Source organism: Engystomops pustulosus, chromosome 4 (genome assembly GCF_040894005.1).
Source record: "Engystomops pustulosus chromosome 4, aEngPut4.maternal, whole genome shotgun sequence".
NCBI lineage: Eukaryota > Metazoa > Chordata > Amphibia > Anura > Leptodactylidae > Engystomops > Engystomops pustulosus.
Genome location: NC_092414.1, coordinates 68072966 through 68096498, shown reverse-complemented (window position 1 = coordinate 68096498; position 23533 = coordinate 68072966). Strand labels below are relative to the sequence as shown.

Genomic DNA, 23533 nt, shown 5'->3' with positions numbered 1-23533 from the left:
ACCCCTTTCACGCTAGCGAATGCAGTGCAAGTTCAGATTATGTTCCATAGTCACTCTATTTATATGCCTTATCACACAATAACATTTACTATAAAAAATGAAGGAAATAAAAGTAACTAATGCCCAGGCATCCTTATGCTTTCCCTGTAGGGGGCGTTACTGGTTCAGTGGTTTTGTTTATATATTGGTTTGGCTAAACCTATGCCGTGTGTGCTCTTGGGCAGCAGATGGCGCCAGAGTACAGGTGGATGCTGCAGCGGCTCCAGTGTGAGTGCCGCAGGAAGCGTGTACTGCAATAGGCGCCTTATTCCCCTCTAGTAGCTTATAGAAGCCGCCGTTCTGGGAGCATTGTCTGCATCAGCACCACAGACAGGGCTCGCCGCTTCTCCTCCAGCTGCCTGGCCATAGACATAGAAGAAGAGCATCTTACTGTGAGTATCACTACCTATTTCCATTCTGCATGCCTGAAGCTTTGTGTCATAGACACTCCCTATACGTCTATGTACATACAGCCATCTGCTAATATAGCAAATCGGCTCCGGAGCATAGTATCATAAAAGATAAGGCACAATGCTTCATGTCCTTTATTCGTATTGTCTTCTTCTCTCCCACCCCCTTGATTGATGATACAAATCGGTTATTTTCTATTATTTTCTGGGATATAATCTTTATTTATTAGGTCAGAAAGCGAAAAAAAGGAATAAAGGATGGTGAAGCTGGGGAGTAATCTGAGTGACAAAACCAGTAAGGAGCCTTCTGGCGAAGATGGATTTCAGACGGTGCCTCTGATCACACCCTTGGATGTAAATCATCTGCAGTTCTCTGCCCCTGAGAAGGTAATATTGGAAATGGATGTTCTCAAATCCAAGGTTTTGACGTTCCTTTATACCTTTAAATCCCATCAATCCATCAGCTGCATCGCTTGTGTGTATAGCATTAAATTAGCAGTACATACATGTCACTGCTGCTCAGGCATGTCTGCTTAGCACAAGATGAGCACATTTAGTACACCAGGGACACATACAATGCAGCTCCTGTGTTAGATATTCAGCTATATATATATATATATATATATATGTACTGTGAGCAGTTATGTGGATTAAATACCGTCCGCGTCATAATCACCATACATTGTACCTTATTTTTAACTTATTTGTAATATTGAGCATCGCCATCAGTTCATGATCATTCACATTCACAATATTCTCCTATTGCCATTTTCTGTTATTCAGGATATACTGGAAATTCTCAGCAGTAAGTCACATAGAATCACTGGTATAAAGTCATTGTCAGTACATTTACATTTCAAAGTCATTGTTCCAGAGAATAAAGACGTATTTTCTGCACCATATAAAATAAAAAAAAAGAAAGAAAGAAGAATATGTGTATGAAATGTGAAAACCCACTATACTTTCCAGTGCCTTGGATCCTGTAAAGATTTTCTTTTGAAGGAACACAACAGCTTGAAAATCTGCAGGGAGTATATTATAGAGCAGAAGGAGCGGAGCACATTGATATCCAGTTTTGTGGGTAAAGATTCGGTATAACTTGATCTCTCCTCTTCTTCTGGATTTGAGGCTCCAGTGGGCAGTCCTAATCTGTGACTAACTCCCTATTCTGCAGGAGTGTGAAAGATTCAAAGATTTTTTTTAAACAAAGCTATATATCACCAGTACAACATTTAATCCTAATGCAAATCCGTACCATTCAGTCCCTTTTATAATCTTACTAGGTCCAATATTATATAATGTTTAATTTGTTGCTATATCTCTATGGCATATGGGGTTATTTTGTTTTAGGATGTCGCCTGTGTGACCACTAAGGTAAATTATAAAATGTTGGCTTCCTGTAAGAACCAGGTAACTTAGTAGCATACTGCATACACCATAAACCAGTAAGTAGCTAGCTCATGAGCTCCACTCACTGGTAGATGCAAGTAGAATTTTAAAATGCTATTGATTTACTACTGCTATGATATGAAATAACTTTATGATTGATGACATCTGATTTATGGGACTGTCATTACTTTAAAGAATTAACAAAATACACCATATGATTTTTTTTGCACAATTGCAGTGTTGTTGGCAGCAGGACTATGAAAAATGCATGTATATTCTATGATGGTAGCTGGACTTGGTTCACTCTAAGGTTATTTTTTTTTTAGATCCAATCCCTAAACATAGGACAAGTTGTGCTGCAGTTAAGAGAAGAAATCTCACACACCAGAGCACCAAGTCCAGCTACAGTCCTGGAATGTAAATGTATTCTTACAGTCCTGTTGCTACTGACAGCACACACAGTTAGAATTATATGATGCTTTATGATTGATTGGGTCCAATTTCTGGCACTGCCATTAACTTTAAGAATTAACAAATCACAGCATAGGATTTCTCTGCACAATGGTGGCGGCCAGAGAGTTCCAGGGGATCTCTCACCAGTTTGACCATATAAAGCAGCCCTGGAGTAATGGGAAAACTTTGTTTGTGTTAGTGGCAGGAAGACTATGAAAAATGCATGTATATTCCATTATGGTAACTGGACTTCCTGGACTCCAGTGGACTGGTTTGAGTGGAAAGCAGTTTAGCAAAGAGATCTCACACGCCACTGCAGCAAGTTCAGCTACAATCCTGGAATGTAAATGCATTTTTCACAGTTATGCTGCTACCAGCAACTCACAAATTCCCTTCACTGACCTGCAGATGACGCCATAAAATTTTATGGGGCTGTTCTTCCAGTAGGCAGGACACTCATCTGGTGAGGCAGTGTTGTTTAAATATGCTAGCGATATATTCTACCTTTCTAAGTGGGGGAATATCGCTTTAACCTTACGCAGGGGATTTTGTCAACACAAAATGATGATTCTAAAAAATGGGAAACAGCATTTTTATTGCCATTATTCCAACTCCTTGGAATGTCCTACATAATCCTTCTGGAATACAAAATATAAGCACAACAATTATTTTCTGGACTGATGAAATAACAGGTTGGTAGGCTTAGGGTGAAATGTAATTTCTTTGACCCAACACCATTTTTTGACAATGCAAAAAAAACGACTGCTATTCACTACTTCTTCCATATGCAGATCCTGTCAAGCAACTCTATGTATCACCTCTAGAGACAGTAGGATATTCGGCGGAGCTAAAGTTACATCTGGTTTTCAGAATTAAAATAACCAAAATAACAAAAGATGTTGTCTGTGGGTTGTTTCTGGTGTTAAAGCTCAGCCCCATTAATGCATGCACGTCTATCAGAAATTATAGAAAATTAGCATTCTGTAGATTTTGATCCACAAAATGTTAAATAATCCACCATAAAAAACATTAAATAACCACAGATTTATAGATTTATGTATCCTGCCATGTGTAGCCCCAAAAGTGTTTTTGACAAGGATTGTATTGTTCTAAAAGTCTTAAAGGGAACCTGTCAACAGGATTTCACATATCAGGTTAAAGGGGTATTCCCCTTTTGGCAAATTAATGGTTTCATTGTTTGTATGATGAAAAATGATACAATTTTCCAATATACTTTCTGTATCAATTTCTGATGTTTTCTAGATCTCTGCTTGCTGTCATTCTATAGAAAGCTTTGTTGTTTACTTTCAGTGGACACAAATCTGACCATGGTCACACAGGTGCGCGGCTCGTTATAGAGAGTCATAGAGTATATACTCGAGTATAAGCCGACCCGAGTATAAGCCGAGACCCCTAACTTTAAGACAAAAAACTGGAAAAACATATTGACTCGAGTATAAGCCGGGGGTGGGAAATGCATTGATCACCCCCCCCCCCCAGTATACAGCCTGCCAGCCCCCTGTTGTATACAGCCTGCCAGCCCCCTGTTGTATACAGCCTGCCAGCCCCCTGTTGAATACAGCCTGCCAGCCCCATGTTGTATACAGACAGCCAGCCCCATGTTGTATACAGCCAGCCATCCCCATGTTGAATACAGCCTGCCAGCCCCCCGTTGTATACAGCCTGCCAGACCCCCGTTGTATACAGCCTGCCAGCCCCCCGTTGTATACAGCCTGCCAGCCCCCCCGTTGTATACAGCCTGCCAGCCCCCCATTGTATACATCCTGCCAGCCCCCCGTTGTATACAGCCTGCCAGCCCCCTGTTGTATACAGCCAGCCCACAGTAGTAAATAGCCTGCCAACCCTTAAAAATAATAAACTCAGTACTCACCATTCTGATGGCCCGGGCAGCTCCGCTTCCATCTTCATGTCCACGGCGGGTCTGCGGCAGCTCCGTCTGCAGCGCCTCTTCTTCTTCAGGCCGGCGCTAGGACCGTGACATCTCCATGCACACGGCCCGGCCAGCACAGAACTGTGACATCACAGTTGCTGACGTCATAGTTGTGTGCCGGCCGGGCCGTGCGCACGGAGATGTCGGGGTCCTCGCACCAGCCTGAAGAAAAAGAGGCGCTGTAGACGGAGCTGCCGCGGACCCGCAGCGGACATGAAGATGGAAGCGGAGCTGCCCGGGCCGTCAGAATGGTGAGTATTGAGTTTATTTTTTTTTATATACCCCAGTACAAGCTGAGTGGGAAATTTTCAGCACAAGAATAGTGCTGAAAAACTCGGCTTATACTCGAGTATATACGGTAATAAGAATTGTGTGTGCCGTGCACCTGTGCGACCATAGTCAGATTTCTGTCCACTGCAAATAAACAATGAAACTTCCTATATAATAACAGCAAGCAGAGATCTAGAAAACCTTGGGAAATTGCTACACAAAGTAAATTTGTAAATTTGTATAACTTTTCATTATTCAAATAAATCAATTACTTGCTGAAATGGGAACACCCCTTTAATGTAATGCTGCTGCAGGTCCCATTATACACAACACAAACATATATTTTACTACAATTTCTGCTGCTTTGTTTTTGAGAAATCACATTTAGAAAAGGTATCCATTCAATTTCTGCAGCGGAGTCATGAGTTTGTATTTTTAATGGTGTCACCATGACTTGGATTGCATATAACGTGACCTGCTGACTGGTTCCCTTTAATAAAATTCTTCTGCATTACAACCACAATGTATTAGTGTGTGGAGAAATGTATAGGGAGGAGGAGAGCATTGGCTGTAGGTTTTCCTGTAGGGTCTCTACAAGGAGAAACAGTACCCTAAATTGTTATAAATGTCTAAATTAGAAAAAAAACATTTTTCTACATTGGAATATTATGATCAGAGAAGTCTATTGGCTTTGAGACACTTTTATGAAAAATGAGCTGTCCTAACCATGGTATCCTATTATGTGAATACAAATGTGGAAAGGTTTTGTGTGCAGCGTCATCTAAGAAGGTCTAATAAGCTGATGTGTTTTAGGTGGTTGTCAAGACAAGGACAGAGTATCAGTCGGAACAAAAGAACAAGAAAATCAGAGTGCCAAAAATTGCAGAGTTCACCGTCAGCTTCACGGATGGGGTGACTGAGAGGTTAAAGGTACAGCATCTGTTTTCTTGTCTGTGATTATCTTGGATGCTAGGTCTAAAGTTTTACAAAATTGAGTATTTTTTTCCCAACTTTTTAAAAGGTGTTCGTCACCTTTCCAATAAAATTTCAATAATGCTGCCACATTATCTTCATACTCAGGGCCGATTCTAGCCTTTTTGCTGCCTGAGGCGAAATTTTAAAATGCTGCCCCCCCCCCCGTGTACGCGTGCACGTGCGTGCCCCTGATGATGCTACCTTACACACTAGTAGTCATTAGACACAGATATTAGTGACCTCTAGTACCTTACAGGTGACCATCTACTCCATCCGGAAGGGTATTTCTTTACGCTTTCTTCTGGCCTTGGTTTTCCTCCGAATTCACAAAGAAATGTCTTCAACTCCATGAAGCACAACTCACCATGGCGCCCCTAAAAATACCACAGTCACAGTATAATGAATTGTGATTCCAATATATATTATCCTCACAACATGACTGAACAAACTATTCTCAACATAAAACATCCTTTAGTCACCCAAATTAGAGAATATAGAGCAATTCAATTAGGTGCCCTAATTTAGCCTCCCCCAATAATGAACAGCCGAGTATACATAGTCTCTCCTCTCTACCATTTATATACAGCCTCTCCCCTATCCCCCTGTATACACAGCCTTTCTTCTACCCCCCTGTATACACAGCCTACACCCCCCACACCCCGTATACAGTCTCAGCTCCCCCACCACCTGTATCCAGTCTCAGCTGTATACATGCCCCACACAATTACCCCCAGTAATGTCTCCCATACAACCCCCCAAAATTTCCCCCATACAACCCCAATGTAATGTGTCCCACAGCCTCCCAGTAATTACCCCCACAGCTACCCCCAGTAAGTAATGTGCCCACACACAGCCCCCAGTAAGTAATGTGCCCACACACAGCCCCCCAGTAAGTAATGTGCCCACACACAGCCCCCAGTAAGTAATGTGCCCACACACAGCCCCCCAGTAAGTAATGTGCCTACACACAGCCCCCCAGTAAGTAATGTGCCCACACACAGCCCCCCAGTAAGTAATGTGCCCACACACAGCCCCCCAGTAAGTAATGTGCCCACACACAGCCCCCCAGTAAGTAATGTGCCTCACACACACAGCCCCCCAGTAAGTAATGTGCCTCACACACACAGCCCCCCCAGTAAGTAATGTGCCACACACACAGCCCCCCAGTAAGTAATGTGCCACACACACAGCCCCCCCAGTAAGTAATGTGCCCCACATAGCCCCCCCAGTAAGTAATGTGCCCACACACACAGCCCCCCCAGTAAGTAATGTGCCCACACACACAGCCCCCCCAGTAAGTAATGTGCCCACACACACAGCCCCCCCAGTAAGTAATGTGCCCACACACACAGCCCCCCAGTAAGTAATGTGCCCACACACAGTCCCCCATGTTCTTCCCTGGCCCCTGTCATGTCTCCCCCTCACCTCACTCAGGCAGCTCTCTGTGTGTGTACTGCTTTCCCCGGCAGGTCATGTGACCATTGCATCATCAAAGGTCCTTCAGCCTTCAGCCTCCGGGAGTCTTCTACTCCCGGAGGGTGAAGCAACTGCTGGGGAAAGCAGTCCCTGTACATGGTCTCATAACGATCTGTGTCCTGAGGACACAGATCGTTATGAGAGAGGGAAGGAAGATCTAGCGATCCCCCTGCTGCACTCACCATTCCGTGCTCCCACGCAGCTCCCTCATCTCCTCCAGCCAGCAGCCCTCTGTGAAGGGACACAGGTCGGCACGGGCACGTGGTGACGTCATCACGCCGACCTGTGTCCTGCAGAGCGGTGCACACAGGCGCGATGTGCTGCACCGCTCTGCCTATAAATTACATCACCGCCTTGAAGGCGGCGATGTAATTTATTTTACAGGTGGCACGGACCTGCCAGCCATTGGCAAGTCCGTGCTACCAGCGGCAAAATGCCGCTTTTAAATGGGGTCCGCTATCTGCCGCCTGAGGCGGGGACTTCACCTCGCCTCATGGCAGAAGCGGCCCTGTTCATACTTATGTAAGTACAGCAGCACTTGAAAAGTTTAACAAAAAGGTGCTATTGTTGTGCACTTTTAGTTCTTTTAGTTCTAATTCCATCTATAAAATGGGCGTTGCCGTGGAGTCACATGACCGCTTTGTCCAAATCATGGTCACAAGTATTTTTCTAGGAGATACCTGCACAAAAATTGAACCTTTTTGTGAAACTTTCCAAGCGATGCTGCATTTACAATATGGGGAATATGTGGCAGCATAATTAAAATGATTTAGCGGCCAACCCCTTTAAGGTTTTATATGGATTACAGTGCCTTTCATTATTATTAAAAAATGCTGTCAGTTGAATTTGATAGATTCACTAAATAATAACCTCTCAAGCTCTCCCGTTACCTAAACGCACCACCACACTGCTCTTCCGCCCCGGCCTCTTCTCCATTTCACTACCAGACCTTTCCCAATGGCGGTGTATGCACAGTGTGCCTATATCTTTGAATCCAGCATGGTCATTCCTGGCTACCACCTAAGGTACACTAGCCTTGTTCCTCACGTCACTACCCACTCGTTCCTAATGGCAGCACATGCTCGATACACCTGACATGCACGCTCAGAACAGGACACGGTGTACCTGAGGAAGCAGCTGGGGATGAACAGGTACTGTATGAGGGTTACATAGGTGCTTTGTCATGACAGGTTCCCTTTAAAAGTGGTAGTATTGATATTTGTTTGGTGTTTTTAAGTTATGACTTATGACTCTTTTGAGACCCCAGTAATTTTAGGACTTTATAAATGCTCAGAATGTTAGCATTCCCTACACATTTTTCTGAATTTGTAGCATGTAACTGTTTTATAAGTATTTCAGTATCAGGGGATCTCCAATTTTGACCAACAGTGTCTAAAACTGGCCCTGTGTAATATATAGAATTTTCTCTGTAACCTCCATTGTTCCAGCGTAATGTCATTATTTTTCAATCCCTACTACCAGATGGGCAGAGCCAGACTGTCTGCTCTAGTCCAGTGTCATGGTATCAGATGATCATGATTGCAACAGAGCCCAAGGATGTTGAATAATGTGTTGAATAACATCGCCATGTTCTAAGAGGCATAACATTTTTATTTTTTTGTATATGGAGTTGTTTTATGGCTTGTTTTTTGCAGGACAAGCTGTACTTTTTATTATTGTAATGTTGCGCTGAATGTTACTTTTTGATCACTTTTTATCGCTTTTCTTTTGAGGTTGGATTTGAAAATATGATAATTTTATGGAGTTCACCATGTGGGTTTAGTAACAATTTTATTTTATTGTACGGGTTGTAAGGGACAAGCACCTATTTAGAAATTAGGCCAATTTACACATAAAAAATGAAGTGACAACGTCTTTATTGAATATATACAATACAGATATGTATTAAAATATAAGATAAAACGGGGAACGGGAAATAATGCAGGTATCGGAATGAGGGTGAAGATGGAAATTCATCACAATGGATAAATCAAATAACCGTGGGCACATCAGTGGGGGGGGCGGAGAAAACACTAAATATCATAAAGTGCATAATGCAAATAGTAGATCGCCACAATGTCTCAACGGGCCAATCAAAGTGCTAGTGCATATCCCTATCACTTGATAACATAAAGTGCCCAATGCAAAAGATAGATTGCCACAGTGTCTCAACAGGCCAGTCAAAGTGCTAGTGCATATCAGGAGAAGGTGTAGGTCTATATCTACATATTGAGCCAAAGTGCGTGCAAAAAGGCAGAGAGAACATTGCTTACCCCTAGTGTTTGATATGTCCCAAGTGTCCCACGGACCAAATGATCCGTTGTTGTAAGGGACGCGGCGATACCCAATATGTAGTCATTTGTGGGGATTTTTTATTATGAAATTAGATTGTTATATATCTGATGGGGCATTAGGGGATATTTTTTCATTATGTTATTATTTTTTTTAATTTGAACTTTTTTAAAAACTTTTTTTACATGTTTTATTTTGTCCCGGGGGGGGGGGGGCATAAAAAGTGATCATTTGATCACTTGTTCATTGTTGTAATATACTATTGTCTTGCTGAGAGACTGAAGGTGCATCATTTAAGATGCCCATTTCTTGCACTCTATGATACCTAAAAGCATGGTATCAATTTAATACTGAACACATCTGTGATTGTGATTTTGTGAGCTATAGAACCAGAGATACTGACAAGAAGAACTGGATTTTATCTACACTCACCGGCCACTTTATTAGGTACACCATGCTAGTAACGGGTTGGACCCCCTTTTCCCTTCAGAACTGCCTCAATTCTTCGTGGCATAGATTCAACAAGGTGCTGGAAGCATTCCTCAGAGATTTTGGTCCATATTGACATGATGGCATCACACAGTTGCCGCAGATTTGTCGGCTGCACATCCATGATGCGAATTTCCTGTTCCACCACATCCCAAAGATGCTCTATTGGATTGAGATCTGGTGACTGTGGAGGCCATTTGAGTACAGTGACCTCATTGTCATGTTCAAGAAACCAGTCTGAGATGATTCCAGCTTTATGACATGGCGCATTATCCTGCTGAAAGTAGCCATCAGATGTTACAGGGTACATTGTGGTCATAAAGGAATGGACATGGTCAGCAACAATACTCAGGTAGGCTGTGGCGTTGCAACAATGCTCAATTGGTACCAAGGGGCCCAAAGAGTGCCAAGAAAATATTCCCCACACCATGACACCACCACCACCAGCCTGAACCATTGATACAAGGCAGGATGGATCCATGCTTTCATGTTGTTGATGCCAAATTCTGACCCTACCATCCGAATGTCGCACCAGAAATTGACACTCATCAGACCAGGCAATGTTTTTCCAATCTTCTACTGTCCAATTTCGATGAGCTTGTGCAAATTGTAGTCTCAGTTTCCTGTTCTTAGCTGAAAGGAGTGGCACCCGGTGTGGTCTTCTGCTGCTGTAGCCCATCTGCCTCAAAGTTCTGTGTAATCAGAGATGCTCTTCTGCCTACCTTGGTTGTAACGGGTGGTGATTTGAGTCACTGTTGCCTTTCTATCAGCTCGAACCAGTCTGCCCATTCTCCTCTGACCTCTGGCATCAACAAGGCATTTCCGCCCACAGAAATGCCGCTCACTGGATGTTTTTTTTTTTGGATCATTCTCTGTAAACCCTAGAGACGGTTGTGCGTGAAAATCCCAGTAGATCAGCAGTTTCTGAAATACTCAAACCAGCCCTTCTGGCACCAACAACCACGCCACGTTCAAAGGCACTCAAATCACCTTTCTTCCCCATACTGATGCTCGGTTTGAACTGCAGGAGATTGTCTTGACCATGTCTACATGCCTAAATGCACTGAGTTGCCGCCATGTGATTGGCTGATTAGAAATTAAGTGTTAACGAGCAGTTGGACAGGTGTACTTAATAAAGTGGCCGGTGAGTGTACAGCTCACCTTTCCAACTATGTCTTTAACTGTTTGTATTTCCACTTCTGTAAATTCAAGAACCAGAAGCCTGAAGCAGTCTGAAAGTTGAGTTCTTCTCTTCAAAACCAAAGTCCTGTGTCTAAAGTTACTCATATATCCAGGCACTGTGACAATAGTAATCTTTTTATATTTGTTATCCATGGCCTCCTTCCTTCTAAAATCAACGTTTTAAATATGATAATGAGTCAGAAGGGCTCTGACAATAACAGAGCCTCTCCATGCTGTAGCTTCACGGGCTGTTACACTGTACAGGTGCACATTTTAACCTCCCACTATGTGAGATTACATAATACAGAGGGAGCTGGGAAGTGTCAATGGAGCATGGGAGGGGGCTTTGGTAATGCCCCCAAAGCCCCTTTGTATCATTAGCATAGTTTTAAAAGTTGATATTAGAAGGAAGGAGGCCATGGATACAAAAATATAAGAAGTTTACCACAGTCACAGAGCCTGGATCTATAAGTAAGTGTCCCTGGTTTATCATACTTTGATGGTAGATTTTTTTTAAGATAATATTTTGGGAAAGTGGACATTACTTACATGCTTGTTAAGGCCAAATAGTTGTGCTGAAAGCAGAAGTTTTATTTCTCTATGCAGACCCTTGTGTCTTTGTGGTAACAGACCACAAACAAAATTAAGTTATTAGTAGTTGTCAGAATTTATTCACACTTTTGCCCTTTCCCAGCTCCAAGTTATCGATACATGTACCTTATCGATACATCAATAATATTGATATTATCCCAGTTATCAGTACATGCACCTTATCAATACATCAATATTATCGATATTATCCCAGTTATCGATGCATGCACCTTATCAATACATCGATTTTATCAATATTATCCCAGTTATCGATACATGCACCTTATCGATACATCAATATTATTGATATTATCCCAGTTAGCGATACATGCACCTAAATTTTTAATTAAAACAAACTTGAAGAACATTGACTTAAAATTGGAAATATTTCAAAAAGATGAATTGGTTAATGAATACTGTACAAGCGTGGGCAGCCTGCTCTCCTGATACCACACTTGTCTAGTTATGGTAAAGGTAGATGAAGAGGGACTTATTAGAAGCCATTATCCATTCTTGCCTTGTCGTGTTCTTTGTACCTTTCATGTTTTGTTATACCTTTGTTCATCTCTCTTTGTACTGACTGTCACAACATTTCGGAATTCATTCTTGAGAAGAGCATTGCCAATCTTCTCCTATTATCTACCATTATCTACAATTTTAAGGACTTTAGCAAACCTAACATTAGCGAATGGTTTCATTCTTTCTTATGATACAAGTGCAGGGCTGCGCATTGTCTTATTGTCTTACTTTGTACTGTTGAGTAATATTCAAGCCACAATCGGATGTTCACCTCCTGCCGCAAATTTACGTTGTAATCAAGTCTGGCAATTATACAGTCAAATGCTTAATGTAATTGAGTCATTATTGTGAAACTGTGTTTAGTGCAACTCTGCACTTTACAGGTCATTTCTTTTAAAGTTTAGCATTTCCGGACGACTCAGCTTTAAAGTTACAATTCCTTGAAGTTACTCACTTAAATAGCCGCACAATTATTCATTACTTTTAATTACATCATAATAGCTTTTACACTACATCTGAGTTAACTAGCTGGAGGCCTGGACCACTAGTAGACAAAATGGCATAAAAATATTCCTACCTACTAAGAGTTAACAAAAGGGGCATCATATTTTTATGGCCGCTTCCCTGTGGATTAGGCAAAGTTGGGTTTACAATTTTGAAAACTGAGGTGATTCATACGTGGATGCAGAGGATGCATTTGCACACAGGCCCTGTAGCTTTAAAAGACCCTTAAAGGGATATTCTCATCTGTGTATTGACATTTAATTGAATTCATCTGCAATATATAGACATTTTGTTTAATTGGATGTTATTAAATAATATACCTGTGTGAAGATAATTTCCCATAAATGTAGTTATGTTGTCCTTTAGAAAAAAGATTGTTGCCCTTAGATACAATCACCACTGAGGCAGTTATTGTGCAAATTAACAAAACATTTTTGCATATCAAATGGTTGGAAGTTACTGCATGTCCCACAGCTGTCCCGCTGTAATGGCAACTAAATCCAGGTGGTCAGACAGGGCTCAATAGTGCAGCTGTCCTTGGAACTGACCACCCCCGCCAGGGGTGAATTAAATTATATACAATATAGTAAGAGGTTAAAGGACACATTTTGCATTACCTAATAACGCTTATCCTATAACTACATAGTCTGCATGTCATGACCTTGACACAGTTATTCCTATAACTCATTTCTTGATACACTGCACTTGCTACACTCCTTATGTCTCCAGAAGTGTACAGAGAATTCTCATCTTTCCCCTTTAGGCTCCCTTGGTACTCATGTCTGTTTGACCTGATCCGGGATTGCTATGGTTTTTATCTAGGTAATGCTTCATGCATCCCAGTAGATAGTTCTTCTTCCCGTGCTAATCTTTTAGGATGGAGCCCGCTGAGAGTTTGGAAGTTTAAAGGTCATGTTAATGTTACATTACAGCTCACACAGGGTTAGACAGTCTCAGGCAATCTAGTCAACCCTGCCTCACGCCAAGATAAAGAACTACTCAAAATATACTCAAAAAGTGCTGAAAAGGTCCATAAATACAGTTAAAACAGTTTAAGTCAATGGAAAGTTGCCATTCTAAGGCTGAGCATGTACTTTAGCTGTCCAGCCAAGCCCACACATATATGCTTAGCTGAGCGTAAATGTGTTTTGTATGGAGAGGAGGCGGTAAATCACTAGCAAGCATCTCAAGCGGCAGTTTATCTTCCAAAAAGAACAGAAAGATTAGTCATATTTATAGTGTCATATACACACATATATACATTTCAATATGTGTAGTAAGGCTAAGCCTGCATTTGCACATGGCGTTTTACATTGCGTTTTAAATGCAGTACATCAGCTGAGGAGAGGAGATTTGCCTAATTACATTGCTGTTAACATTAGCATTTACCAAAAATGTTTTTAACACATATGTTAACATATTAACATTTTGTTTTTTAATAACATAAGGTTAACACATTGTTAACTAATTATGTTAACACTGCATTTTGTACACACAAATATTAACAGCAATGTTATTAGGCAAATCTCCTCTCCTCAGCTGTAGTATTGTGTTTCAAAATGTAAACTCCACGTGTAAACAAAGCCTAAGAATCTGCTTGATGTTTCAGCCATTGATTGCACATGGAAAGTTTCAATATTTATTTAAAGCAGTTTAACCTAACCTTTCAGAATCAACACTTGTGCTACATAGAAATAAAAGTCGTATACATAGAATAATATGCCATAAATTAAACTATGTAAACTGCACAGGCTACAGTATTCTTTGCTAGAGATTGATAACCAAGCATTCATTTCTTTGAAGACTGTCATGCAGGGGAAAAGGTTTAATATATATATATATATATATATATATATATATATATATATATATATATATATTAACCTACACCCTGATAATCTAAGCACATTGTCAGCACACAACATTCATAGCACAGAGGAATTATAATGTGTGTTCTCCGCCCACACAATTTGGGGGGGGGCGGGGAGTGATGGAGCTAAAACACCAATAAAACTGAGTAGAAATGTAAAGTAAGGGGGTTAAAAGGGATCTTTATTGTGTAAAAATCACTAGGGGGGGGGGGTCAAATTTGAGAACTTTATTCAATGGGCAAACCCCTTTAATACTATGTTACACATTTGTATGCTATTATTCCTAGCTATTGCCCTAACAGAATGCTGTGTACCCCCTCTAAAATTATTATGATGACGTTTATGTACATCATCCTACCTCAGTTATCCCTAGTTCTTCCCAGTCTTACTAAGTTTGCTTCTTTTATGAAAAAAATGGCAAAAAAATATATAGTTTAGGGTACAAATACTGTAATGATTACCTCAAATTCTTTAGTTTTAGAAGACACAGATATACAGACAGTCCTTCCTTACAACATATTTTTACATGCCAATTTATCATGAGATTTCTGTCTTGTTCATGTTTATGTGCAGCCACCCATTAGTTGTACTGTATAGTGAGTTGAAGACTTTTGTAAGCATTTCACAATATTGTATTAAATTCAGAGAAAGTTTTATCAAAGAGTTCCTTACCAAAATTGAGCAAAGTTAAGTGTGTACACTTTGTATTGGTATTATTTTTTTTTCTTGCCCGTCACCCTACAACCACCCACTCCCTGATTATCTTAGCAGAATGCCACTGCTTGGTTTCTGTATGGCCTCTCTTTATCGCTCTCTAGTAGTAAAAGTCGATTCTCTAGTGATGAGGGATGGACAGAGTAACACACATGACAGGTTGGGGGTTCTGTCTGATCTCCTAGAGTTGAAAGCACCCTGCGGGGTGGCAAGGAGCAAACCCTAAACGTCAGATAACCCTAGTGCTCTTTGTTTCAGGAATCAGCAATAACTTGGAATACTTCCATTAAACAAGCTGTAATGTAAAAGCAATAGTCCTCTTGAGTCAGGAATTTTGCATTCATAGACACAAGACAAGGAAGATCTGCATAGCTCATTTACTTCTGCAGCACTCAATCTGTTTTACTACATTTTATTACCCATTCCTTCATTAAATCTTCTGTTAAAAATATATACACTTCATCATGTATTTAAATGGACCATATCCTTTACTGTACTTAATCAGAATATATGGTGGCTGTGGCGCAGTTAGCGGAGGTTCAGAAGTGTTTTACGGCTATTCGCTAAATGGCCTGTGCCAGGAAACCTGTTAACATTAGCTACTGCTTCATCTTTTTTACCGTTTTAATGTATTATTAACTAAGTAAATGGCACTTACAGTGCAGTGCCAAATTCAGAGACTGACAAAAAGGATAAAATATGGAACTTTAAACTCATTGTGGAAAATTTTTACTCTAATCTAATCCTTCTGCTAGTGTTGTCCTTGTACCTAATACTTAGAGCATTGCAGTGGAGTAGCCGTGTAAGACCTTAAAGGACATCTACCACCAGGATGAAAGCCTGTATGCAAATGAGCCTGAGGGGCTCCAGGCTCCTTTAACACCTATGGAGCCTGGAGCCCCACAGACTCGTTTGTATATAGTCCTTCATCCTGGTGGTAGATGCCATTTAAATATATAGTGAAGCTGGGTGCAAATTGTTTGATAACTGTGCTCCTCATGTCCCTTACCTTCCCTACAGTGCTATTATATTTGACATCTAGTCTTGTCTAGTTGTCTTATTTTACATCATTTTTATCAGCAATTCTTTTCCTTCAAACATCCCTTACGATGGAGCGATAGCCAGCAACTGGACCCCAATGCACAATCCATACCTGGCTCTCAATTCCATTGTATTGTTTAAAGTACTGGGATGTCATAGGTATTATAGTGGCCCCTGGTTACTATACAGCATATGCACTATAGAAATGCATTGCATGTCATTGGAAACCAAGGTCCTGTCCAATCAGAAAATGAGGCCGTCACCCCATAATTTATACTGCAGTTGTGCAGATACAGACTAGCAGCTGCTTATAAGAATAGAAAATAGGAACAAACAGGTAACAAAACCACTAGTAAGAAAATAGAATCAGATACACAACTCTGAATACTACAATAATAAGGGAAACTGGTGCTCTGCTTTGCGTCATCACAAGTAGTTTAATTAGCATGAAGCGGATTTATCCAAGAAGTTGGCAGAGCACACATTCATAATGTGTTTATTGTTTGTGCCAGTCATTTGGGCATCTGTGGTAACAAAGTAATAGCTCCATCAACAATGTGTTACTATTTAGCACAATAGATTTTTGTATTATGGGTCCATTACAATTGCAGATATTGTATTCTGTAAATACTGTTACATGACAGACTTTCCAAATACAAAAATCCATAGAACATATGGTGCACCAGGAAAATATATTTTCATACAATACACAATTGTGTGGTGATTCAGAATAATGGTAAACTGACATAGATGTGCACTGCAGAAATGGTTTTTAAATTTTTTTTTAAGTAAAATACATTATTAAAGAGATATGTTCTTGTGCCCTTCTTTTTCTCCTGCCTTTCTTCCTTTTTAAGCAGTTTGTGTAAATCAACTCTGTCTCTCCTTATACCAAACCGCTGCCTGCTGAGAGATAAGAAGCTGCTAATGTTCCTTGTGACTCTTTATAGACTTTCCCTGCATATCAGTTCAGTGAACTGAATAACCTAGATAGATCTGATTGAGGTGGATGAAGTTCTCAATGATTCCAGATACACAGCTAACTACAGGAGAAAGAAGCAGAAATAAGACACAGGGAAGCTGCTGTCCTTAAATATATGAAGTATGAAGTATATTACAAGGTTTACTATTATCAATTACTCTTATCATCAAAGGTTTAGTCAGACTTTAAAAACTCCATTGTATATACAATATCATGAAATACAGGTAGTCCCCAGATTATGTACAAGATAGGTTCTTTAGGTTTGTACTTAAGTTGAATTTTTAAGTTTGAAATTTGATTTTTGCCCCTGTGTCACAAAGAGTTTCAAAATTTTTGATGGACACATTTGTGTGGTATATTATTAGAAATAAAACACTTTTCGGATATTACCATCAATAGATTCTCATACTCAATACACTAAGACCATCCCTCTACTACAGGTGGCCCAGGGACCAGGGACTTTTTGTAGGTTTTACTTCTTTGGTACTTAATCTACTGTCTATTTTTTAAAAATCCCCACCATAGTTTTTTGTAAAGAGTTAAGATATCACTGTGGATGCTACAATGTATGACAGACTATGCCAAGGATTTGGCATAGATTGATGGCCTATTCTCAGGACATGCAAACAGTATCAAATTGGTGGGGAAAGGGATGACAACACCAAGCCACAAGCCACCAACTAATTTTTGATGTAAAAACCCCCCTTAATTTTCCTTTAGCATATCTTCATTGGGCTGTGGAGACCAATCAATAAGTGAATATAACAATCTTAACCCCTTAACGCCGAGGCCCTTTTTCGTTCCTGCTTTTTCCATCCCCACCTTCAAAAATCTTTAAGTTTTTTATTTTTCCACGTAGAGAGCTGTGTGAAGGCTTGTTTTCTGTGTTACAAATTGCATAGTGATGCTATTTAATATTCCATGGCGTGTACTGGGAAGTAGGAAAAAATTCAGAATGCAATGAAATTGGTGAAAAAACACATTTGCATCGGGCTTAGATTTTACAGCATTCACTGTGCGCCCCAAATGACATGTCTACTGTATTTGGGTTGGTGCGATCATTGGGATACCAAATTTGTATAGGCTTTATAATGTTTTCATACATATACAAAAATGAAAACCTCCTGTACAAAATAATGTTTATTTTGCCATCTTCTGACGCTATTAACTTTTTCTTACTTGGGTGTACGGAGCTGTGGGTGGTATCAATTTTCACACCTTTGATGAAGTTTTCAATGCTTCTATTTTTAGGACTGTACAACCTTTTGTTTACTTTTGATAGAATTTCTTATGTTCTTCAAAATGGCATGAAAGTGCCATTTTCGATTTTGGATGTTGTTTTCCATTACGGGGCTAAACGCAGTGAAAAACAGTTATTATATTTTGATAGATCAGGCATTTTGCATGATCAGGCAGGTTGTATGATTGAGTATGGCAGTATATGAAGATATTCCTCCTCATTCATTACACTGAGTGAATCGCACATTGTAATGAATAGGTTAAAACCAGACAGCCCTGGGTCTTCGGAAGACCCAAGGCTGTCATAGCAACCCTCTTTTTGAAGCTGCCAGCAGCTTTGTTGGCAGTGATGGACGGGTTAACACCCGTGATTGCTGCTAGCACTGATCGCGGTTGTTACCGGTCAGTGTTTGCTGCAACATTCAGCAAACACTTACCTGCAATGGAGAGGGCTCAGCCTTTGAGCCCTCTCCATTTACCAGCAGCCAACGCATGACGTACTAAGGGGTTAAAGTGTTTTTTTTATAGGTACACAGAAAGATGTACAACAAATTTTACTAACCAAACTTAAAAAGATATGTAGAGCATGGCAAATTATTATACAATGACATGGGAATGACAAAAGTCACCATTTTTGGCAATAATATAAACTTTATCAAAAGGGCACAGGTAGAGAAAGGTTTAAAGAGCCTTATCCTATCGCAAATAATAGTAATGCCAGCCAGTAACTTGTGTAGCTTTTAATTTCTGCTGCACTAACGCATCACTATTTATTAAAGGGTATTCTCATGTATAGTATTTATAACATATCCACATGCCATAAATACATGATACATCTCACCACAATCCCTGATCCAAGGTTTCCTCTCTATTCAAGTTAATGTGAGAGCCAAAAATATTCAAGTAAATAGAATTGTTTCTATTACATCCCTTCCTTGGTTGAACTTAATGTTATTTTGATCTAAAAAGGCATCTAAATCCTTCTTGAGGATCTCTGCTGTCCCTGCCTTGACCAGCTCCTGAGGCAGGCCGTTCCACAGATTAATAGTTCTTACAGTAAAGAAGCCTTGTCTCCTTTTGGTGACTAAACCTTGTTTTCTCTAGCTGGCGACAGTGTCCCTTGCTGTTTGATATAAAATGGGGTCAAAACCCCCTTGTTTTCATATAGGAGTGGGTCACACAGGATATAGTTTTCTATTGGCAAAATACAATCTTTCATACATTATGTAGCAGGAGACCATCAACCTTAAATGAAAGAAGTGCCATATACCATCATACAATACACAAATAATGTGCAATATCCATATGATACTTACATATTAAGATACAATGATACTTACATATTAAGATACACATAATAGTGTTATATACAGTAGATTACACGCTGGTTGTTTTTACTTTGCACCACAAATTTTTAATTTTGGAATAATATCCTAATTATTTTCCTACTCCAGGGGTGCTGATAACTTACGCAAGAGCAGTTTATGTGCACTTTCTTCAATTATTCCATTAGCTTTTTCAGTCGGGTAGAAAGTTGCTATAGCAACCTCATTGTCACATGTTATAGGAGACAATCGCATATGCCAGGCATTTATAGTCACATTCTGAGAGCAGGTCCCTTTTGGCTCCCAAAAAAAGATAAAATTAAAAATTCTGCTCAAAATCTCACATGGATATACCGTATATACTCGAGTATAAGCCGACCCGAGTATAAGCCGAGACCCCTAATTTTACCACCAAAAACTGGGAAAACATATTGACTCAAGTATAAGCCGAGGGTGGAAAATGCATTGGTCACAGACCCCCCCCCAGTATATAGCCAACCAGCCCCCTATAGTATACAGCCAGTCCAGCCTGCCCCCAGTAGTATACAGCCAGTCCAGCCTGCCCCCAGTAGTATACAGCACTGCCCCCAGTAGTATACAGCACTGCCCCCAGTAGTATACAGCACTTCCCCCAGTAGTATACAGCACCCTAGCCTGCCCCTTGTGGTATACAGCCTGCCCCCAGTAGTATACAGCCCAGCCCAGCCTTCCCCCGGTAGTATACGCCTGCCCCCAGTAGTATACAGCTTGCCCCAGCATTAAAAAAAATAATAAACGTATATACTCACCCTCCGGTGGCCCCGATGTGCAACGCTGCTCCCCCGATGTCCGCGCGGCTCCTCTTCAGGCTTCCGCGCCCGTCTTCTTTCTTATGCCGGGCTCCGCCATTGCTCTCTTTCTCGGCCGGCGCCTAGTATGACACGCCGCTGCTGACGTCATACTAGGCGCCGCCCGGGAGAAGAACAATGGCGGCGCCCTGCAGAAGAAAGAAGACGGGCGCGGAAGCCTGAAGACGAGCCGTGCGGATATCGGGGGAGCAGCGCTGCAGATCGGGGCCACCGGAGGGTGAGTATATACGTTTATTATTTTTTAAGTATTTTTTACTTCCTATATGACTCGTGTATAAGCCGAGGGGACATTTTTCAGCACATTTTTTGTGCTGAAAAACTCGGCTTATACACGATTATATACGGTATTTGGCAAATTGTATGATTAAACACAAAACATGAAAAAAAAAATTGATTCCTCATATAGTCATAGACTGATAGAGTTATCATGTTTCATATTATGTTTGTTCATCTTCATACTATAAAATACTTCTTGATATTCATATGAATATTATTTAGTCACATGAAACCTCTTTCTAAATCCTACTGTGCTGAAGCAGAAACCACTTTTCTCCTCTACATGCAGCAGAAATATTCATATGATAGATTGTTAGGACCACTGCCTATTATTCTGGAATCTGGCAGTGTTACTACCCGACGGGATTTATCAGCAAGACGGATAAATCTCTCCCATTAATTTTTATTCTTCTACCATATATAAACATTTCTTAAATGACATCTTATTAAAAATAATGTACCTGTGTGAAGATAAATTCCCATCAATGTAGCCATGATGTCCCTTAGAAATGAGATAGTTGTCCTTTGATACGACCACTGCTGCACTCTGCCAGTGTTGGCGCCCAACCACCTGGATTCAGCATTAATTACCACAGAGAGGCTGTAGTACATGCAGTAATTCCTGTCAATTTCATATGCAAAAACTATTTGTTTCTTTGTGCAACCCCTCCAGCTGTATCTTCATTACAAATACATTTATTTTATAAAATCCAATTGTAGAAATGTATTTGTATAGTGACGTGTGTATAATGAGATTCTGCAGCAGATGAGGTGTGTATTATAAGGTTCTGCAGCAGATGAGGTGTGTACTATAAGGTCCTGCAGCAGATGCGGTATGTACTATAAGGTTCTGCAGTAGATGAGGTGTGTACTATAAGGTTCTGCAGCAGATGCGGTATGTACTATAAGGTTCTGCAGCAGATGCGGTATGTACTATATGGTTCTGCAGCAGATGCGGTATGTACTATAAGGTTCTGCAGCAGATTCGGTATGTACTATAAGGTTCTGCAGCAGATGCGGTATGTACTATAAGGTTCTGCAGCAGATGCGGTATGTACTATAAGGTTCTGCAGTAGATGCGGTATGTACTATAAGGTTCTGCAGTAGATGAGGTGTGTACTATAAGGTTCTGCAGCAACTAAGGAGTGTATTATGTGGTTCTGCAGCAACTAAGGAGTGTATTATGTGGTTCTGCAGCAACTAAGGAGTGTATTATGAGGTTCTACAGCAACTAAAGAGTGTATTATGAGGTTCTACAGCAGCAAAGGTGTGTATTATGAGGTTCTGCAGAAACTGAGGTGAGTATAATGAGGTTCTGTAGCATAAGAGGTGTGTATTAGGAGGTTTTGCAGCAGTTGATGTGTATATCATCAGGTTCTGCGGCAGCTGTCAAAATAATTTTGGGGGTTGGTGCAAGTGTTTAGGCTCAGCATGGGAAACATATGTGCCTCGGGAAGAGGGGAGGCACAAAATTTGCCAGTCAAGGGCCCAGAAATTCCTAGTGATGGCCCTAGACCTACCTAAATATCTTTGAGTCTACCTTGGGTTACATGCCACTTTAACTACAGGTTGTATGTAAAGTATATAAATAAGATTTATTTACCTAAAATCTACCATCAAAAAGTGACCCTAGTTTATCACGTTTAATTTTGATGGTGGATTTCCACGGCGCCACTACTGTATACCACTGTGCGTGAACTGTAGCTGTTCTTCTGCAGCACCCATGTGACCCTGGCTTTAGACAAATATCTAAAGCCTTAACCCTCTACCCTGCTGTTCGACAAAATTTTAAGAAACTTACAGATCTTGCTTCTGTGAGTGGAGTAAAGTTTATCTCTGTTTACGTGAATTATTCATTTCTAGGTTTAGTGTTTCTTTAGTGTCATCAAATGTCTTCTCCTGTAGTTTTCTATCCAGTTGTATCCAGAAGCACCTTTATGAGTTCTCCCTGCAGGGGTATTGCCAGCACCTGTCTGAGCTGCTTATCATGTTCCCTGAGATTGTAAACTCTTGTTTTTCTCCAGATGGCAGCGTGCTGTGTGATGGAACACAGTGTTATGGTATCAGCAAAATAACTAAGCCGATATGATGGGTAGCAGCTTGACTTAGCTCTGGCATTCTGATATAGGCTTAGCCCAGTATGTAGTCTCTAGAACTTCTCTGCCATTGGTTTATCTGCTTCTAAGTTATCAATGGCTTTTCTGTACATGCCAGTCTCATATAGTCTGGTAGTATGCTGTGTTGCTATTCTACTATCATCATTACTGTTATTACAGATGCTATAGGAAAATGGCAGAGGTTTTTTTTTTCTACTTATAAAATGGTGTTATATCCTAAAAGCACACATTCCTGCAAAAGAAAAAAATGTATTGGCAGTCCACACTGCAATGTAAGAGGTGAACTATTGCAAGGTATAAAGTTTCTTTCCTCAACCCATTTGAGAGGTGTTATGGCAGAAAGTGCTACTAGTCAATGTGATAATTATTAGTGATACAACGGAGCAGAAATAGATTCCACTTCACCCCCAGCCGGGTTCGTAGACGTCAGAGGGCTCTAAGCCAAGCGTGTAGTGATATACTTCTGAATGTTCATTTTTATTTTATGTTCAGGAATAATTATTGCATTTGCAGCATATTTCTATGGCTAGTTTCATGCATAGAATTACTTTAGAGTTTACAGTGGAATGTAAGATATTTC

At 40.5% G+C, this 23533-nt stretch overlaps 1 protein-coding gene across 1 annotated transcript in view; it reads left to right on the top strand.

Moving 5' to 3' along the window:
• The first annotated feature begins 254 nt into the window (after positions 1 to 254).
• Positions 255 to 23533, top strand: part of NSG2 (neuronal vesicle trafficking associated 2) — a 40966-nt gene continuing 17687 nt past the window's right edge. Inside the window, exons 1-3 of the mRNA XM_072146159.1 lie at positions 255 to 431; positions 680 to 836; positions 5326 to 5442. Coding sequence (XP_072002260.1) covers positions 708 to 836; positions 5326 to 5442 — 246 coding nt within the window. The 5' untranslated portion in view covers positions 255 to 431; positions 680 to 707. The remainder of the gene's footprint in view (positions 432 to 679; positions 837 to 5325; positions 5443 to 23533) is intronic.